The sequence below is a fragment of the Bicyclus anynana genome, chromosome 17 (genome assembly GCF_947172395.1).
Source record: "Bicyclus anynana chromosome 17, ilBicAnyn1.1, whole genome shotgun sequence".
In the NCBI taxonomy this organism is placed as follows: Eukaryota; Metazoa; Arthropoda; class Insecta; order Lepidoptera; family Nymphalidae; genus Bicyclus; species Bicyclus anynana.
In genome coordinates, this window is record NC_069099.1 from 6,023,578 (window position 1) to 6,043,441 (window position 19,864).

General features: G+C 38.1%; 1 protein-coding gene across 2 annotated transcripts in view; it reads right to left on the reverse strand.

Annotated features, from left to right (window-relative positions):
• The window catches only part of LOC112055321 (bumetanide-sensitive sodium-(potassium)-chloride cotransporter), a 62,898-nt gene that overhangs the window by 12,901 nt on the left and 30,133 nt on the right, over window positions 1-19,864 (reverse strand). For both annotated transcript variants that reach the window (XM_052886568.1, XM_052886567.1), the window contains exons 4-8: window positions 9,654-9,725; window positions 8,679-8,859; window positions 7,967-8,226; window positions 6,215-6,323; window positions 5,480-5,619 (exon numbers count right to left, since the gene is read on the reverse strand). In XM_052886568.1, coding sequence (XP_052742528.1) covers window positions 5,480-5,619; window positions 6,215-6,323; window positions 7,967-8,226; window positions 8,679-8,859; window positions 9,654-9,725 — 762 coding nt within the window. The remainder of the gene's footprint in view (window positions 1-5,479; window positions 5,620-6,214; window positions 6,324-7,966; window positions 8,227-8,678; window positions 8,860-9,653; window positions 9,726-19,864) is intronic.

A 19,864-nucleotide genomic window follows, 5' to 3' on the forward strand; every position in this document is an offset into this window, starting at 1 on the left:
CTGAAATACATTTGACGAGTCAATATATCGTGTTTTACATGATTTCAAACAATATATAAGTTAACATATACATATACATTTTGAACGCCTAAAACGCTTGGCAGACGGCCTTGCCGGTAGGGTGCTAACTATGCAATTAATTACTTTCTAATACTAGTATACAAGCCGTGATAGCCCAGCGGATATGCCTTGCCTTTTATTCGGTGACTGTAGCTTTGAATCCAGTCCGGAGCATGCACCTCCAACTTTTCCGTTATGTGCATTTTAAGAAATTAAATATATAATGTGGATTAGCAGACTTCACACAGGTAAGTAGAGAACTAAAACAATTTTCAGGTATCCAGGTTTCCTCAAGATGTTTTTCCTTCATCGTTTGAGACACGTGATATTTAATTTCTCAAAATGCACACAACTGAAAAGTCGTAGGTGCATGCCCCGGAACGGATTCGAGCCTACGCCCTCCGGATTCGAAGGCAGAGGTCATATCCGTTGGGCTATAGCGGCTCTTAACATATTAATTGATTATGAAACACGGATAAAACTCACGTGATATTAGGTCGATATTAGCAGCGCGTCGCGCAGCCGTTTGGCAGTTTGGATCGTGCCGCGACGCAAGAACCAGCTCATGACTAACGGCCCCGTATGGGTTCGAAACTAGTCGGGCATACACCGACCTAATATCACGTGAGTTTTAGCCGTGTTTCATAATCAATTAATATGAATAACACTCACGATAGTTTAAGCTCTTAACATATGTTACAAATAATATATTCTTAAAAATATCTCTGACTCATCATTAAAGAGTTTCAATTGATACCACACTCGGACTTGGTAATAAAATTGCAAAGTTTCGTGGGTTAACAAGTTTGACATCGGCACCAATTCGCGTATCATTTGATTCTGTTTGTTTGCATTTCGCAAACACGATCGTAACATCAAGTCGTACATTAACAAGCTCATTTTGGTTCTTTAGCTTCTGTACATAACATCAATTGAATCGAATTACTGTGACACCGAAACTTTATTTATCTGATATTATCAATTTACGGTGTCTCAAACGGTGAAGGAAACAAGCTTTTTAAAAACTTTTGTCTGTCTGTTTGTCCGGGCTAATGTTTGAAATGGCTGGACTTATTTTAATGGGACTTTCTCTAGAAGATAGAGGAGGTTCATCATCATAATCATTATCAACCCATAGTTACTGCTGAGCTCGAGTCTCGATGCGGATTGGAAGACTTCACACACGCAGAGCAGGTAAACACGAGGTTTCCTTACGATGATTTTTGCTAGCGAGGCTAGTATGAAATAACTAAGAAAGCGAACGCAATTGCTTAAACAAAATGAGTTATTGAGAAAACCAAACCCACTGGAAACTCATTGTTTTAAACAAGCAAGTGGGTCAGTACTCAGGATCTAATAGTAATCAGTAATGAGTTAATCCCCTGTAACGTCGTCCGCAATACAATTTTAACAGTGGAATTCATAGACGTTGTAGGAGCATCCCCAGTAGATCATTCACCGACTGAGTGAAATTCTCCAACAAATAGAGGTTAAATTCGACACTCAGCGGTTGAATGATGCCCTGGGGATGCCCCTACAACGTCTGTGAATTCCAATGTTAGAAGATAAAATGGGTATTATATGGATACCTTCCTATAGCTATTATATACTCCGCTGCCATTTTATAGATCGGTAAAAGAGGAGTATTCCACTAGGTCTCTGGACTTGTATTGTTAATATTTCGAAGGCTGCTTGAATTTTCTCTAAAATTCTAATAATTCATCGCCATTAACACTTTCGGCTCACTGTTGAGCACGAGTCTCCTCTCAGAATAAGAGGAGTTAGGCCTATAATTGTAGTAATTATCACATCGTATTTTAATCAATTTCATTTTATAATATAGATTTCAATCGAGTTACACAAGACCTTGACTAATTATATACCTAAACTTCCCTCATAGATTTGTGAAAAACAGTATGAAAAACCCTTGAATAGATTTTACCTTTATAGCGAACAGACAGACTGAGGACTTTGTTAATAATTTAGATTAAGGATATCAGCTAAACCTACCACGTTACTGCTTGTAATCCAATATTGAAAAATAAAAATAACAATTAAGCCAACTGGGTACAAATCTAGAATCTAGACAATGAAATTAAGAAGTGTAATTCAGACAATTTTTTAATTGAGTCGACAATTAGTCCCAATTTGTACGACGCGGTCGACTGACTTGATATTCCAGAAGCTGGAGAATTGATCTTAAAGCTTACGGGGTTCATGAACTGGCTACTGCGATCATCATGGAGTTTACTTTTATTTGTACTACATAATTCAGGGCTCCCCTCTCCTATTAATTGGAGGGGGGAAGGAGATATTGAGCTTAGATCGGTCAATTCCATTCAATGCGGGTTCCATCCATCGGTCATGCCATAAGGTCGTTGACCTACTCTGAGAACTCATTGCGAACCTGGGCCCTACAGCCATGTGGCACGTGCGTTCCTCTTTTTTGCAAATGCTAACGCTTCGGAAAGTAAAAATATGTATGGGAATGACAGATCCGATCGATAACTGATCACGTGACTTATCTATAACGAATGTCAGTCCCATACATTTTTTCTCAGAATTAGAGGGGTTAGACTATAGTCCACCACGCTGGCCTAATGCGGATTGGTAGACTTCACAAACGCAGAGAATTAAGAAAATTCTCTGGTATGCAGGTTTCCTCTCGATTTGGTCGGTCGGTTTGAGACACGTGATATTTACTTTCATAATACGGGGATAATATATAAAATACATTATCCCCGTATTTCTACGGGAATAAATAAATTATTCAAATCGGACCAGCAGTTCCTAAAATTAGCACATCAAATAAACTCTTCAGCTTTAAAACATGTGTATAGATTTCCCCCACCCTCCTTTCCATAAAGACTGACGTAATTCATGGTTCGCCCTTAACGTAAAAGCTCCAACATTTTTCCATAATTTCATTGTATTGACGTAAAACCATGGACCTAATATTGCGTAAAACGAACTTAATTGTTATAGCGACACTTGTGTGGGCTGGAAATTGTATTTTATACTAAACGACACGAGATGCAAATCGGTGCCATTTTTAGGATCACATAGTCCAGTAATCTGTTTGTCAGCGGTTTTGTTATAGATTGGCAAGTTCGTTGATGACACTCCCATGATATGCGGGCGACGGGGGGACGGACTGCGCGGGTGTGAAGTAGTGCGCGCGAGGCAGGTATACCACGAAGGTACCTAGTACTAGTTATCATGAGTATTAAGTATCAGCTAGTAAAATGTTCTTGGGGAAGAAAAATTTCGTACAAAATTCTGTTGAAAATTGGTAAGCTGTTAGTAATTGGTTTATAACACAATTATAAATTGGGATTTGTGATGTGCAACTGCGAAAGTCTGTGCTATAGATTTTTAGCCATCTACAAGTATACTAATATTATAAAGAGGTAAAATTTGTAGGGGGCTGTAGGGGGTAATCTCTGGATCTACTAAACCTATTTAAAAAAAAAATACCAATAGAAAGTCACGTTATTTGCGATTTATGCATAAAAACACTGCTTGCCCTGAGGAAAGAACTCAATACGAATTATTATAGTATTTCAAAAGAATTTTCCCTTTTCAACTTTGTACGTTCTAACGAATCCTAGACAAAAATCTTGTTTACACCACCAAGTACAAGTAATAATGCTAAAACCTAAAACGTTTATAGGTTATGGCATACGTAGTCCTGAGTGTCGCTAAATGTAAATAACTTATAGTTGACTCCATCGTCGTAGGTGCGGACCAATTCCCATTCCACGTGTATATGTATTAAGATATAAGTAGACAAACGAAATTAGTAACCGTATTACCTACCTATATGTCTCCATGTTAGCTTGTAATTAGTAGTTGTACAAGTAATTGTACTAATTACGTCATTGACGTTGATTTAGCTTGAATAAAACGAGTAGGTAATCTAATTCCAAATAAGTGCACCATAAATCTAGTGGGTATCATCACCTATTCGTATCCACTAATCTACACTAAAACACTATTAGGTATTATAATGAGGAAAGATTTGTGTATGTTATGAATAAACTGAAAAACTACTGGACAATGCTAGACCGCATACGGCGCGGTTAACAATGTCCGTATTAGCAGAAGCTGGAATTCGATTGTTGGAGTGGCCAGTAAGGAGTCGGGATCTGAATCATAATGAACATTTATGGGATCAGTTAAAACGAAGTCTCAGAGAGAGTGATACACTCATAAACTCTCAGCAGGATCTCATAAATGCTCTAAAAACATGCTGAGAGAGGATTCCAAGAGACAACTGCCGCCATTTGATAGAAGGCTTGTCTTCAAGGATAAGGGAATGTTTTTACAAAGGTACACAAAATATAAAACAATAAAATTGCGTCCTAGCGTCTTCGTCGCGATTTTCGTCTAAATTTGACAGATTTTGGAAATATTTTTTTTTAATAAATGGTAACACAGAAACATTATTTTAATTTAATTTAACTTTTTAAACCTTATTTTGAGCAACATTAATACAAATTAGTGGATACACTTAACCGGTATGTAAAAAAACTAAAAATATTAGCTGGCCCTTATTTTGTTTTGAAGTGTATATATATCATACTTAAACGAGTATAACACACGAGTAGGTACATCAAAGCATTGGCCGTTCCCTTGGCAATGACGTTGACTTTGAGGGAGCTCCTAAATTAATCCGCGCCCGCCTTCCGCCGCTCGTGTCAATATTTGCGCTAACTTCGTGGAACGGGAAGTAGAACGACTCAATATACAAAGAATAGAAACAACGTAATGAGAGTGCATTGTATTGTAGGCAGAGAAGTTAATAGTCAAATGGAAAACGTTACAAAACTAGAGGAAACGGACGTAAGTATTATGGCTATTTGTATTATACCTTTGGTCATTTCATACTCTACGTCTGCACCTTCAGTTTATCGAATTTGATATTATCGTACTACAAAGCTAAGCGTCCCGAAATAGTTTAACTATCATCATCATCATCATATCAGCCGATGGACGTCCACTGCAGAACAGAGTCCATATACAGGGACTTCCAAACACCATGGTCCTACGCTGCCTGATCCAGCGACTCCTTGCGACTTGCTTGATGTCGTAAGTCCACCTGGTGGAAGCATTAATCAATACTACGCTTTCCAGTAAGTGATTGTTGTCCCAACAATTTGGGACCCCAACTTCTATGGGCACTTCGAACTATTTATATCCCCCGCCCATTGCCATCAGCTTCTGATCAACTCTACGATTCGCTGAGCTATGTTAATTTACCGAAGAAACAGCAAAGGAATGTGTCAGTCGTTTCATATTAGTTCAATGGCAAACTTTGAATCCCTACTAGGTACTAACTTTTCTGAAGCTAAAAAAGTATATGCAGCCTGTGGAACAAATTGGGTGTAGGTATATTTATATATAGAAATCTGCTTACCTTAAGATCTCCAGAAATGTTGGCACCGGCTTGTATCCCGGTCACCGAGGGGAAGTATATCGCAAAAACGCTGAAGAAGTTCTGATTGATACCCTCGCTGAACCGGAAGTCGGACCTGAAGTTAGCGGCATACGTCTCCGCTACAAAACGGATACACTGATAACGTTAATTCACAAACAAGATTATTATATCTAGGCAGGGGAGAACAACAGGAGCAGAGAATGGGGAGTGTTCATCGATCGTCAAGGAATTCCTTAATCCTACATCCTGTGATCAATAGTTCAGGACTCTGCTCGGAGTTTTTCTCTCTACCACACGATGGACCCGGCACCCGCACGGTGAATCCATGGAATGCTAAGATATTCGTCTCTCTATTTATTTACTGTCATAATTTCTAATAGCTAAGGCCTCATTCGCACCAGAGTTAGAAGAGCGATGCGTTAAAACCCAGCGTTGGATTAACGTATAATATAAAGTATATTTCCAACGCCCAAAATTGAAAATGCAACACTGCTCTATAAAAAAGCATCGTGGTTCAAAAACGCTGTCGTGTCAACATATACTTGGGAATGCATTCGTTGTTTTTGAACGTTTTTTAACGTCCGTTTAAGAAACTCGTCTGCGAACAAGGGATTTATACCATCCAAATTCGTTATTTTGCAAACAGAGTTATTTTTCTTTTAAGGTCAAATCCCTAGAAGTGTCTGCGTTCATTGCCTTGCCTCTTGCACTTACCTGATAAGCCAACAAAGCCATGCGCCACTTCGTCTAAATCTTTTGGTCCCATCAACGTGCCGACTATGAAGTCCACCATTGCACCGACGATGATGGCGATCAGGAAATTCTGCACATAAACACATAGTAGGTAGTAACGTATTATAAAAGTTAAAATTGAGTAGTTACAGGCTTGAGAGTCGTAATAATATTATAAAGCTGAAGAGTTTGTTTGTTTGTTTGTTTGATTGAACGCGCTAATCTCAGGAACTACTGGTCCGATTTGAAAAATTATTTCAGTGTTAGATAGCCTATTTATCGAGGAAGGCTATATGCTATATATTGTCCCCGTATTCCTACGGGAACGGGAACCAAGCGAGTGAAACCGCGCGGTGTCAGCTAGTATATTATATGCAATCTGTATCAAAATATGCCCAGTGTTGGTCCACCACTAGAATAAATAATATACTTAGTAAACAAAAGTGATGCTTTATGAACTGAAAACCAAGCGGGGCACTGGTAGACGTTGGAGATTCTTACAGGCCACCAGCAGTAGATGATCTATGAGCTGTATACAAGAACTGTAACTTGAAATGTATACCTACTTTGTCTGACCTTGATTGATTCTGAACCGATAAAGCTAAAGAAATGAATTTTCAAAGTATTTAATCCTTAGCCATAACGTGGGATTTTTTAACTTTTTTCAACATTTGATCAAAAGTAAAATATCAGGTAAAGTCAGTTTTTTGTCAAATTATACATAGGCTAGGTAGGTATTTGACCTGACCTTTTGCGAGTACCTTTGATTCCCTTCCATGACAAATAAGCATCAAGCCTGTTTGTTTTATGTAGGTACTCGTACGTTGACACCGCTTTGGGTGTGAATCTCGACTGTTTATTTTCTCAAGGTTTATATCACATTTGCAATTAAGAGCTATTTATATTGTAACTGAGATAATATCTGAAAGACAATCTGAACAGCAAACCGCAATAAATAATAATCTTTTAATCACACTCGGAGAATTATGTTACATGTAAATATGCGTTTCTACTTGACACACAGAGGTTTAATAAATAATAACTACTTGGCCAGTGACCCTGATAGCTTGATGGCCAATTGGCCAGTAACAGATGAAGTTTTACACGCTAGTAGGCTGAACTGTGTCTCCATCAGCATAGTAAACGCAATAGTTACTATGCTGATTCATAGCAGTAGAATATCATCATTAACAACCCATATTCGGCTCACTGTTGAGCATGAGTCTCCCCTCAGGATAATGGGCTTTAAGCCTTGGTCCACCACGCTGGCCCAATGCAAATTGGCAGACTTTAGACACATAGAATTAAGAAAATTGTCAGGTATGCAGATTTCGTCACGACGTTTTCCCTTCACAGTTTGAGACATGTGATATTTAATTTCTTGAAATGCACATAACTGAAAAGTTTGAAGTGCTTGCTCCGGGTCAGATTCGAACCTACGCCCTCCGAATCAAAGGCAGAGGTCATATCTACTGGGCTATCACGTCTCTCAGTAGGATATAGTTCGTTTAAATTTTTGCGAGTTGAACTCTAAAGGCGAATGCCCGCCTGACGTTTTATACGAATCCCGCGGGCAAAAGTGAGCTATGTGTTACTTCAGGGATACATCTAGTTAAATCTATCTCCAATCTGAATTTTGACTAAGTCCATCCATAGATTTTACAAACGTCATTGCTGAAATAAACCCATGATATAGAAGATACAGAAGCAAGCTAGTATTACGAAGTATCTTACCTGTGCTTTACTCTCCCAGTCCATTCCGACAGCACAAATAATACACATGACGAGCAGCGCCACCGAGCCCACTATCCTGACGTCATTGACGCTGTTGTCGATGATATACGTGCCCTGAGACTTCAGCAGGTCGTTCAGGGAGTCACAGAAGCCGATGGTGTTCATACTCGCTGCGACGGCGTTTGCGAACGCGAATATGATACCTACAGACGCGCCGAACTCTGGGCCGAGGGATCTTGATATTATGTAGTAGATACCACCTGTGAAACAGTGATGAATCAATAAATGTGAAATCTATAATATCAAACTAAAAATCAATAAACTGAAGTTTCAACCAAAGTAAAGGAAAAGGCACTGAAATCGAAAAGGAAACTGAAATGAGACTTTACACCCTATGCCTTTGACGTGTCAGTAGGCAATGCGCTGTAAGTTGTATAACTTGCATGCTAGTTTCACCTACTTTTTCTTTCAATGCTACGACCCTATAAAAAGGCCTCCTCTATTACTATAATGCACCAGTGAAAATAATGATTCAGAAACAACCTATATCTGAACCTGTCGTAAAACGACCGTTACCAGTAAGGAGCGGTAATTTTACGTAGGTTTCTTGCTATAAAAGCAAGGCTTGCTATAAAATGACTGCTTGATAGCTCAAGATTTAAGCTCAAGATAGCCTAAAAATGCACGCAAGTGAATCTTATAAGCTACCTACCTCCCTTAACTTCTCCATTGGTACAAATAGCGCTCATGGAGAGCGTGGTGATGACGCACACGACGGCCGAGATGCCAATGATGAAGAGCGTGAGGCCGATGCCCGCCTGCCCCACCACCCACGAGATGCGCAGGAACAGCATCACCCCCCATATGTTCAGCAGGCATGGTATCAGCACACCCTGGAACACTTCACACACTTAATAACAAGTAATGATCCACTCGTATAGTATGCGCTTCTACTTCGTTCTTAAGTTGCATTTGACATTTTTTTTAAAGAATATTTGCCATATATTTTTTTTTAATTAGTCGGGAAAAACTGTGCTAGGAGTGGTTACGACAATAGACCAACGGGGCGGGGATTAAACCACCACCCCTCGGTGATGAGTCCGATCGCTCTTACAGTTCTTACAGCTCTATTGAGGCTATAAAACATGGACTTCATGACATGGAGTTTTCAGAATATGCTAGAAGTTTGGTGCATACAAGCGAGACTGACGCGAAAGCCTTTGACTCAAGCGCTCGCGAAGATACAATAGATACAAATACGCGAAGGTACCTACCTACAAGCGTTTTGAATTCTGCGTTTCACGCCACTTTATATTATAACATATACGCCAATATAAAGAAGCGCAAAACTAGCTTCCTGTTATCTGCTCTAAAGTAGGTACAACAGCTAAACTCTTTTTATTTTCTCCTAAAGTTCTGAACGAATTTTCATGCGGGGTTCACCAATAGATAAGAATGGTTCATAAGGAAGGAATAAGTATATATATGATTTGTCAAGGTTATGCATAAATCGGTTGTCATATTTGATGATGATTGATTTCCGTGAAGTTAGGAGAGTCAGAGGTTTTCTTGCGAGCGAAGTAGCGATCTGAGCAAGCATGAATCTTTAAAACTCTCATCTAAAATTCTCTACTAACCAAGAATTTATAATTTTCGATTAGTAAATAAAACCTTCAGCAGTTCTTACTTGAATCCATCCTAATTTGATGCCTACGGCTGGCGTTGGCGATTTTGTATCTCTTTCGTTTTGTTTTTCGTCCTGAAACAAAAAGAAAACAAATTACAAGATCCAAAAAAAAGCTATCGTTGTAGAAGTCAAATCAAAATTCCGGGCAGTGGCGTGCACTTCATTCATGCATCAAAGTACTGCATACCCTGAGAAATGTTTCTCTTTATGCTTATCAAATGCAGATTTTCCCTGTTTGAATAATTTTTCCTATTAGTGCATACCATGATCGACAACTTTATGCACGCTACTAAATCCGGGTATGTAACACACTGCTGTATCAGCTTTTCTCCTTGCATGAAGAGAAATGGCGTTTGGACCCACCACGCTGTTTCTTTGTTATACAGAAAATTTCTTATAAAGAAAGATAAACTCAGTATCTCATATAAGTTGACCCAGAAATCGAACCCAGGATCTTGTCATCCGAAATCACATAACCTAACCACTGGACCAATGAAGCAATTATGCCATAACAATATAGGAATATAGGGACAGTTTAGGACGCCCTCCAACTAGATGGTCCGACGACATCAAGAAGGTAGTGGGAAGTAGCTGGATGAGGAAGGCAGAGGATTGTGTGTGGTGGCGCGCTCTAGGAAAGGCTATGTCCAGCAGACGAATACAGGCTGATGCATCGATCGTAGATCGTTAGATGGGCCTCAAAGCGTCGCGGAATTGTCATTGGTTTAGCACATTAAGTACGTCATCGCTCGTAACTCATTTCTCTTTATTCATGTTGTGGCTTGTGTTTTTACACATCCAAAAAGAACACGAACGCATAATTAAGGGATTTAAATAAAAAAAAAGTTAATATCTTTTTAAGTCCACGTATACTCACAGCATGCGCTTGTTACGTACTAAGATAAGATGTGCGTGCACGTCTTTGGGTAATGACATAAAATTGGGCGTTCTTTAGTATAAAGGGGCCCATCTAACGATTTATATCGATGGGCTGATGATAATACAGGAATTATTACATAATTACTTTTTAACTGTCGCAGAGAGGTCATTGTTGGTAACCATTTGTTAGCAATACGAGGCGTCAGGTAACATTTGTTCGAGACACGCAGTAAATAACAGCCGGTGTGCATCAACACGTCATCTACTGCTACGCTACGCATACGTTATTTGTAAAAACACGGACAAACTCCTAATTACAAAAAAAATCATTGACAAAATGACACTATGGGCACTGCTCATTTTGGTCTTGACTGCTATTCCACGGTTGGCTGAAGCGACATGGTAGAAAAAAAAGATGTACAAAAATTTGAAGTTATAGCGACTGTCGATAAGTTAAGTGAAAAATCCGAAAAACACTAATTCAGCAATGCACAGTACATGCATATAAAATTGTTCACTAAGTCCATACAATTTGTTACAAAAAGTTAATCTCTAGCTAAAGATATACCTACGTAACTGTTTTTTATGCATCGGTGACGCGAAACTCGAAAGGCACTTTTTCTCTTCAAAAATTTAAGAAACAACGAAAAAGGTTCAGTATAAGATCAAACTTACCAAGATAAAAAATTGTTTAATATTTAATGATATTGGATTTTATTTCCCTTTTTCGAGAGACTAAAGGTAGCAACAAAGCCCGAGACCGCGCCGTGCGACCGCCTTTGTTTAGTGCTCCAATAAATTCATACTAGGTAACCAGTGGGTCGTGCGACCCGGTCGCGGTTGCAGGTCGCGGTCGCCAAGATCGGATTGCTACCTTTAGGTTTCATACAATTTTGGAACACTTCCTTTGCCGTGCAAATATCACGTAACACACAGAGTCAAGTTTGGGACATGTGATGTGAATCCTGCCGTTTGGTTACCCTAGTTACGCGTCATCTTCGCGATGGAGATAATCAGCTCATTGTTGTCGTGAGACACTGGTTTATGATCATTATTCAGCGTCATTACGAACGAGAATCGTATCTCACGCGGCTTTATTTAATTACTAGCCGACGCTTCGCGGTTTCATCCGCGTAGTTCCCGTTCCCGTGGGAGAACGGGGATAAAATAGAAGAGTCTCAATAACTTAACGGTAAGAACGGTCGGACTCATCACCGATAGGTGATTGTTTGATTTCCGCCCCGTTGGTCTACCACTCCTAATACAGTACAGAATTGGAATATTGGTCATATTTAAAAAAAATATGGCTTTAAATAAAATATATAGCGTACCTACTAGCGGACGCCCACGACTTCGTCCAAGTGTTTTTGCTTCAGTAGTAAAATACATACAAACTTTCGCGTTTATAATATTACTAGGATGACACTCACCACAAATAACATGGTTTTCTAGTGTTAAAAAACTTTACTAATCGGTTCAGTACAGATTATCCCCTAAAATACCACAAACTTTACCTCTTTATAATACTCGTATTTAGTAAGTATTAAGTGTCGATTCATCCTCATTATCAGTCTTTTTAAAGGGTCCACTACAGTGCCAACTGCCAGGCCCTACCTTATACGGATATGGAACTTAGACTCACCACACAGCTTCAATGCGGGTTGGCGGGCTTAAGTTGATGATGTTAAGTCATATGAGATACTAATGATATTAATGTCGGTGTTCTCCGAGGTTGTAATACCAGTAACTTCACAACTCCAGGCTGAAATTATTAACTGAAAATTTCTTAGAAAAACGGATAGCTTTGAACCCTGGACCTCACGATCCGCAGGCACAAAGGCTACAGAACGAGGCAGTTAATTTTAATTGCCACGAGATTTTATTGTAACCAGTTTTTAATGCCATTCTTTATAACATACCTAATAGTTAAAAAAAATATAATTGAAGCTTTAATTGAGTATGTTATGCACATAATTTAAAATGTACATTTAATTTGATATATTCCACGCAAACCGTGCGGAAACCCAGTAAAAAAAAACAAGTACTACTCATATACCTACAAACAAAAAAAAATGTTTTATGACTATTAAATATAAAAATAAAATTAATATGACTTTATTAAATTTTACCGTATATCTCTAAAATCACTTCAATACATCAATTATTCTAAAACCTGTTTACGTGAATTGTATAGACAATAAACATATATACCTACGTCATATCTATCTACCTGTTTTCCTAACCAAGTGTACCTGGGGCCTTAGCCACGTGGCACGTCGATTCTCTTTCTACAAACGTCAACGCTTCAAAAACTGTATGGGAATGATAAGGTTAATCATTCCGATCTTGGCGACCGCGACGCGCGACTGCAACCTGTGACCGCGACAGCGACAGCCCATACCAATAATATATGTATTATCTATGGGTCGCAGGACCCACTGCTTAGTATGAATTTATATGGAGCAGTAAACAAAAGTGGTCGCTCGTCGCTGTTGCCAAGAACGGAAGGCTACCTATAGATCCGATCGACAACTTGACCACGTAATCTGTCGATAGTGAATGTCATTGCAATACAATTTTTAATTTTCGAAGCGTCAGCGTTTGTAGAAAGAGAAGAGCCATGCAACATGGCTACAGGCCCTGGTTACGTGATAAACAAAAATCACTGTTCTTTCCTGCTAAAGATTATTATTAAATCGATTGTGAACCGTGGTAAATGTGGTATAATCATAATCAGCACGTGAGAACGTGTTACTATAAAGCCGTAATCACAATTCACAGGGCGTATTTTGGTTTTAGCTAACCCATAATGTAACTCATGGTCCAGTGAGGAGATCGGTTTCAGACAGTGGCGGATTTGGCCTAATATAACGCGACGGATTGCAACGACAGCGCATTGTACAAGCAAGAAAGCAAGAAGCTTTTGCTAAAAAAGTAATCTAAGTGACCACAATTTAAAAATATCCCTGAGGATGAGAGTAGCGGGATGTTATGTTTTCTCTGTGTTACTTTAAAGGTTGAACCTGGACATTAAGTAAGCGATGTGTAGTAAGCTTGAGGCGTTTTAGATGTGGGTTAACAAGCGGATGCTGCGAATATCATGGAGGGATCTTCTACGCAATACTACTGTGCTGCAAAGAATGGGAAAGCCAACAGAGGTTATGCAGCAATTTCAAAGGAGGAAGCTCGAATACCTGGGTCATATAATGCGAAACTCCAAATATGACCTGCTACAGCTCTGGGGCTCTTACTTACGAACTTACGTCGATGCTTCAATATGAGTACCAGATCACTCTTTCGGGCAGCAGTCAATAAAGTAAAATTAGCCTTAATGGTTGCTAACCTCCGATAGGAGTTAGCAATATCGGAAGAAGAAGAAGAAAATATTGTTATATTCTTTAACGACCACCATCGGATCTTACTCGTAAAGTATGTTGTTGTTCTCTTAGTGAGGAATGTAACTTTACCAACTTCCCAAACACCTAAAAATTTGTATTCTTTAAAATTTGTTAGATGAAAGAAAAACTCAATATTTCATAGACTTTTGGTTATTTTTAAATAGATTATCTTTTCACAATGTTTTTTTTATTCCGTGGTCTATGTTGGCCCTAAATTGGCAGTTAAACTGTGAACATCAATAATGGCGGTAGGTATAATAAAGCGACATTGTGTGTCGCGTGGAGATTTGCTTCGTAAACATTACTATCTAACATAACGACCATATTTAGGTAGCAGAAGGTTAGTCTAACTGTGTCGCTACAATAACTATTGTTCGGTATTTTGCGCTGCGTGTAAACTATTGATGTCAGTTTAATTGAAAAATTTATTTTCATGTGTCGTTTATAGGGTTCCATAGTCTGCAAAGGAAGAACCTTTATAGATTCGCTATGTTGAACGCAAGAGACTATTATCAGTAGGGATGATTTTTTGAGGTGACAACGTCTTATAATTCGATGGGGCCGGCTGCACACTCGAATAAAGATGACGTCGACCCTCGCTCTAGGGTTTGCCAACTTTTTTTACAAGAAAGTATATTCTGGTCCATGAAGATTATTATACAGTAATTTTAGAGAAACGAACATTTTCTTTTGAAAAATGTAACCATTCCATCAGTATTTTCTTATGACGTTGTCATTGTCAGTTGTCACGTTTAACTATCGTCAGTAAACCGATTTTTTTACTAGTGTAGCTCCCCCAAAGTGTGGGATGTCGTTGGATATGGATAAATCTTAAACGATGCTTGTGTTTTACCGTCGTTTTAGGGATCTGTTTGTGAAATATCATTAACATGCTGTTGCAAAAAGTAATAACCAAGATTTCTTTTTTTAATTTTCGGATACTGTTGATTAACTTTTAACATTCGCGTTAAGCGGTTAAGGACACAGTCCCTGTAGCCAACTGGTACGTCGATTCTCTTTCTACGATCGCAAACGTTTCGAAAACTAGAGAAATGTATGGGAATGACAGATATTGATCACGTGACCTGTCGATAGCAAATGTCTTTCCCATACATTTTCCTAGTTTTACAAACGTTTGTTAGTTTTTTAACGTTTCAGAACGAGAATCGACATGACACTTGGTTACAGCTGAGCTGGTTTTTTTCTTTTCTGATTCAAAAATAGAATGTAAGTCTTGTATTTCATACGGTGATACAAATTTAACGAGAGATAGTTTACATTAAAATATATTTTCGGCGGCCAACCTTACAAATATTTATAATGCTTCCACATTCCATCTCGTGGAATATTCAATTTATGAAAGAGCCTTTGATTGGTAGATTTATGGCTGTGTACTCATATACGTGTAAAATAATTTGTTTATACGGTTATATTTTATTACATTTGAAGCATATGCATATAATAAGCAGTTCATATTATTTGAAGCAGCTTTGCCCATTTTTTTTCCTTGCCAATGTCCTCGGGAAAGTTAATACATGATATATTGAGCCATAACTTTAAATTATAATATTAAAATTAATATAAGTGTAGATTACCTTATTATTTCGTAAATGATGACGAAATATAAATACTATATACGTATTAAGTTAATACCGTGAATACTTTATACGTCAACGCATATACGTCAAATTCTTTATAGCAATCCTTTAACAGAGATATTTAAAGTAATTTTTTCAAGTACCTGGTTTTTCGAAGGTCTGACAGTGTAGGAAGGTAGGTAGTGTAGGTATTTTATGGGAACACTGGCTCCAATAAAATACCTACACTAAATTCGTGTTTATTACCACACCAGCAGATGCCGCGTGGGTACCCGTTCACATAGGAATACGGGGATAAAATATAGCCTATAGCACTCGGGGATAATGTAGCTTTCGATCAGTGAAAGAATTGTTGAAAAAACATTGAACCAAGTAAGTGGCCCACCAGATGTTAAGTGTAATTTTACTATAAACAGAGCAACACATCGCAGGGCCGAATTTTATACTTTCTAAATAATCTCAACAGGGTTATTGTATAACTCGTTCAATTAATGAGTCACTATATCGTTTTTCATCATGATTTCGTTTTAGTCATCATCTAAAATAGTTATTTCAACAAAAAAACCTTAATCGCACCATTTTACGTCAAATCGTAATGTTTTTTAGTTTCTACGATCATTTAACATGATTACGTAAATAATACACCGGAATTTACGTAAATACTAGTTTTTTGTTAAAATATCGTTACTATCGGCTACTACCACAACTATACTAATTTTACTTTGCCTACGTAAAATGACGATAATTATGTCATTTCGTTAAAAAGACTATGGTAAATGATTGCAAAATCAAAAATACGATGAAAAACGATGTATTAGTTGTAGTATGAATAATATTGTACCTATTTCTTTCTAGCCTATTAACATCTTAGACTGCATCCTCACTAACATCAGCCTCTGCATTCCATAAAGTTACAACGATGTGACATCGCTCATTTTCGCGGCTACTTCGTTGTTAGTGACATTATGTTTTTGATATCCCATTTAAATAAAGTTCAAATTCTAATAACACTTGTTATAGGCGAATATTAATTACATCGACGAGTTAAAACAGCGGAATCGCACCCCAGGTGATCTCGCCTATCGCGAAGGATTAGTCTGGCTAATATCAGTAGAGACTGAAATCGGCCGCCAAATTAAAAAAACATGCGTTTTAATAATTTGTTTAAATTATTTTTTTATTTGTGAATACATACATTATTACCAATAAATAAATATTAAACTCAGTTATTCCAATATTTGATCTATATTTTTTTTTAATTTACTCTGATTTTTTTAATTTGGCGGGCGATTTCTGTCTACTTTCATTAGCCAAACTCTAGCTAGAAATCTTATAAAAATACACGAGGTGATTTTACAAGTGTTACTCGAGTGAAACTTTATGACAATAATCAGAAAACACTTTGAATTCTAGCAGACTACCGTCTACCTATTTAAAAAGATAACATGCTTGAAGTCGGATGGTATCTAGGGCATATGATAAAGCTGTTCTGACGGCCTATTGCCAGACCCAACTGGTTTTGAAGTATGACGTCGGGGTGACACATCTCGTACTTCAAAACTCTCAAGAATCTTATTATAAACCAGATATTACTTTACTTCACTCTTACTCCACGTTATACTTTTGATCTAATAATGCCTAAATAATATTTGGACTACCTAAAATACATGTTATACGTTGTTTTACCTACCGCGTAAAGCAAGTTATTGTAAAAATTAACCTACTCGTAGGTTTCGTCGTCGAGCCATGTTAATAACTTACACATTGTATTTTTACATGGTAGATGTAAAATTAAATTAATAACAATTATACAGATGTATGACGGCCTCCGTAGCGCAGTGGTATGCGCGGTGGATTTAATGACGGAGGTCCTGGGTTCGATCCTCGGTTGGGCCGATTGAGGTTTTCTTAATTGGTCCTGGTCTGGCTGGTGGGAGGCTTCGGCCGTGGCTAGTTACCACCCTACCGACAAAGACGTACCGCCAAGCGATTTAGCGTTCCGGTACGATGTCGGGTAGAAACCGAAAGTGGTGTGGATTTTCATCCTTCTCCAAACAAGTTAGCCCGCTTCCATCTTAGATTGCATCATCACTTACCATCAGGTGAAATTGTAGTCAAGGGCTAACTTGTAGAGAATAAAAAAAAAAATGTCGGTGTCCACCTCGTTGGTCCAATGTATAGCATATGTGCTTTTCCTTAACCCTAGAATTTTTCAGTACCTCAATTTCTCAGCTCGGAAGAAGTTGGTGCTCTCCGTGTCTCGGAGAGCACGTTAAGCCGTCGGTCCCGGTCTATTGTCTATTGTTAGGGTCTATGTTTGAAAACTTAAACATAGACCCTAACAAATTCCTAAACCCGCCAACCCGCATTAGAGCAGCAGCAGGGTCTACGCTCCACATTCCCTCTCCTACAAAAACGCTTCGAAAACTAGGAAAATGTATAGAAATGACATTTTCACATGACAGGTCACGTGATCAAGATCTGTCATCCCTATACATTTTTCTAGTTTTCGAAGCGTTTGCGATCGTAGAAAGAGAATCGTCTTGCCACTTGGCTACAGGGGCTGGCTACAATATTATTATAAATACAAAAAACCCAACTGCTCAATGAACTGAAAAGAGAAAAACAAGTAGGTATCAAAACATCTGAATTAAGTTTTGACTAAATTCTTTGTGGTGCCACAATTCTAACGAACTCAATGACACCTCATATGTGAAAATCCGTCCTGCCGTTTTGCCGTGACAAAGAAATGGACATACATACAAACATACACACATACATACGCTCGAAAAACATTTCCCTCTTTCTTACGCAGTCGGGTAAATAGGCTGAATAAGATGAATAAAAAAAATAGCGGATCAAATTCAACGTAATAAAAATTTTAATAAAAAAAATACAACCGACTTCAAAACCTAAAAACGTACCCATTAAACTAAAAAGTGAAAAATAACATCATAATATGTTCTACCTGCTGATCAGTATGAAGGCGGTGCTAAGCCGGTGATGTATTAATTCAAGCCATGTGAGAATATCTTATAGATTAGATTTGGCAGACAGTGTTGTTTCATGTGGTCCTGTCAGAAATGGCTTAAATTAAGACAACACCGGCTAAGCACCGCCTCACCAAACCCCTAAATGACAGTCACAACCTATCTATGTGGAAAGTTCTCATTAATACAAATTAATCAAGCACAAACACAAGGTAATTGCTGTAAATCGCCGAGGAGTTCCCTCGTCTGTTTTATGGCTCCATCATCAGATCGATTTTAAACCTTCATGAAATTGTAGTGCTTAAAAGTACTAAATGGAAAAGAATATGAACACACTAGACACCCTAGGGAATTTTCGAAAGTTCCCCTCAATTTCTCCAGGATTCCATCATCAGATCTTGACATGATGGCAATGGGACCAAATGGGGACTATACCGTTTCAAACAAAAAAAGAATTTTAGAAATCGGTCAAGGCGTCTTTGAGTAATCGGTGTACATACATAAAAAAAAAAAAAAAATACCGACCGAATTGAGAACCTCCTCCTTTTTGAAGTCGGTTAATAAACGTAAAACTTGTTATAGGTACTTGTTTAGAGTGGCGCGCTATCATTCTATCAGAAACAATATGTAGCACTTATAAGCTGTTCTGTGAAGATTTAAACACCCCTATACACTTGTACACTCGTGCAAAGATATGAAAATGAACTGAGAGCCCATAGACAGGGCTGTTAGAAGTGGCCACTGCCGGTTTAAACCAGTTCCCGTTGGCTTGTCTGCATGCGCTGAGTAATCGAGAAAATGACGCATTCCCCATAAATGTTTCTGTCGTTTTAGTTGCTGGTAATGGAAATGGAAATTACATATTTTTATAATAGCAACGATCTCTTTTGGGAATAACGTGCAGTACAATAACATTGAATAACATAGCTGTAGTCACGTATTGAATACCTTCAGAATAATAGTAGATTGTTATACAAGGGGCTAAAAAGACCCATTATATACGAGGTATTTTTAGGGCCCGAGACGTAAGGCGAGGGCCGCCTAAATAGTAACCGAGTTTATAATGGGTTTAGCCCCACGTGTTACACTCTGCTTTTCACTACGATTGCGAGAAAATAAAATAGTTTAGTACAATATTCAATCATATATTTTATTTGAAAATTAAAATGTAGGTACAAAATGCTATAACTTTGGATGTTTCGGGGAAATGCTTTTACCCGGTAACTTAATTTCCGACTACAGTGAAGTTGAATAACGAATATGAGGGGTAAACATGTTAGATAATGGGGATGATGACTAGGTTTGAATATATTGATTTTTATGATACATTCGGGTAAATAGGGGTC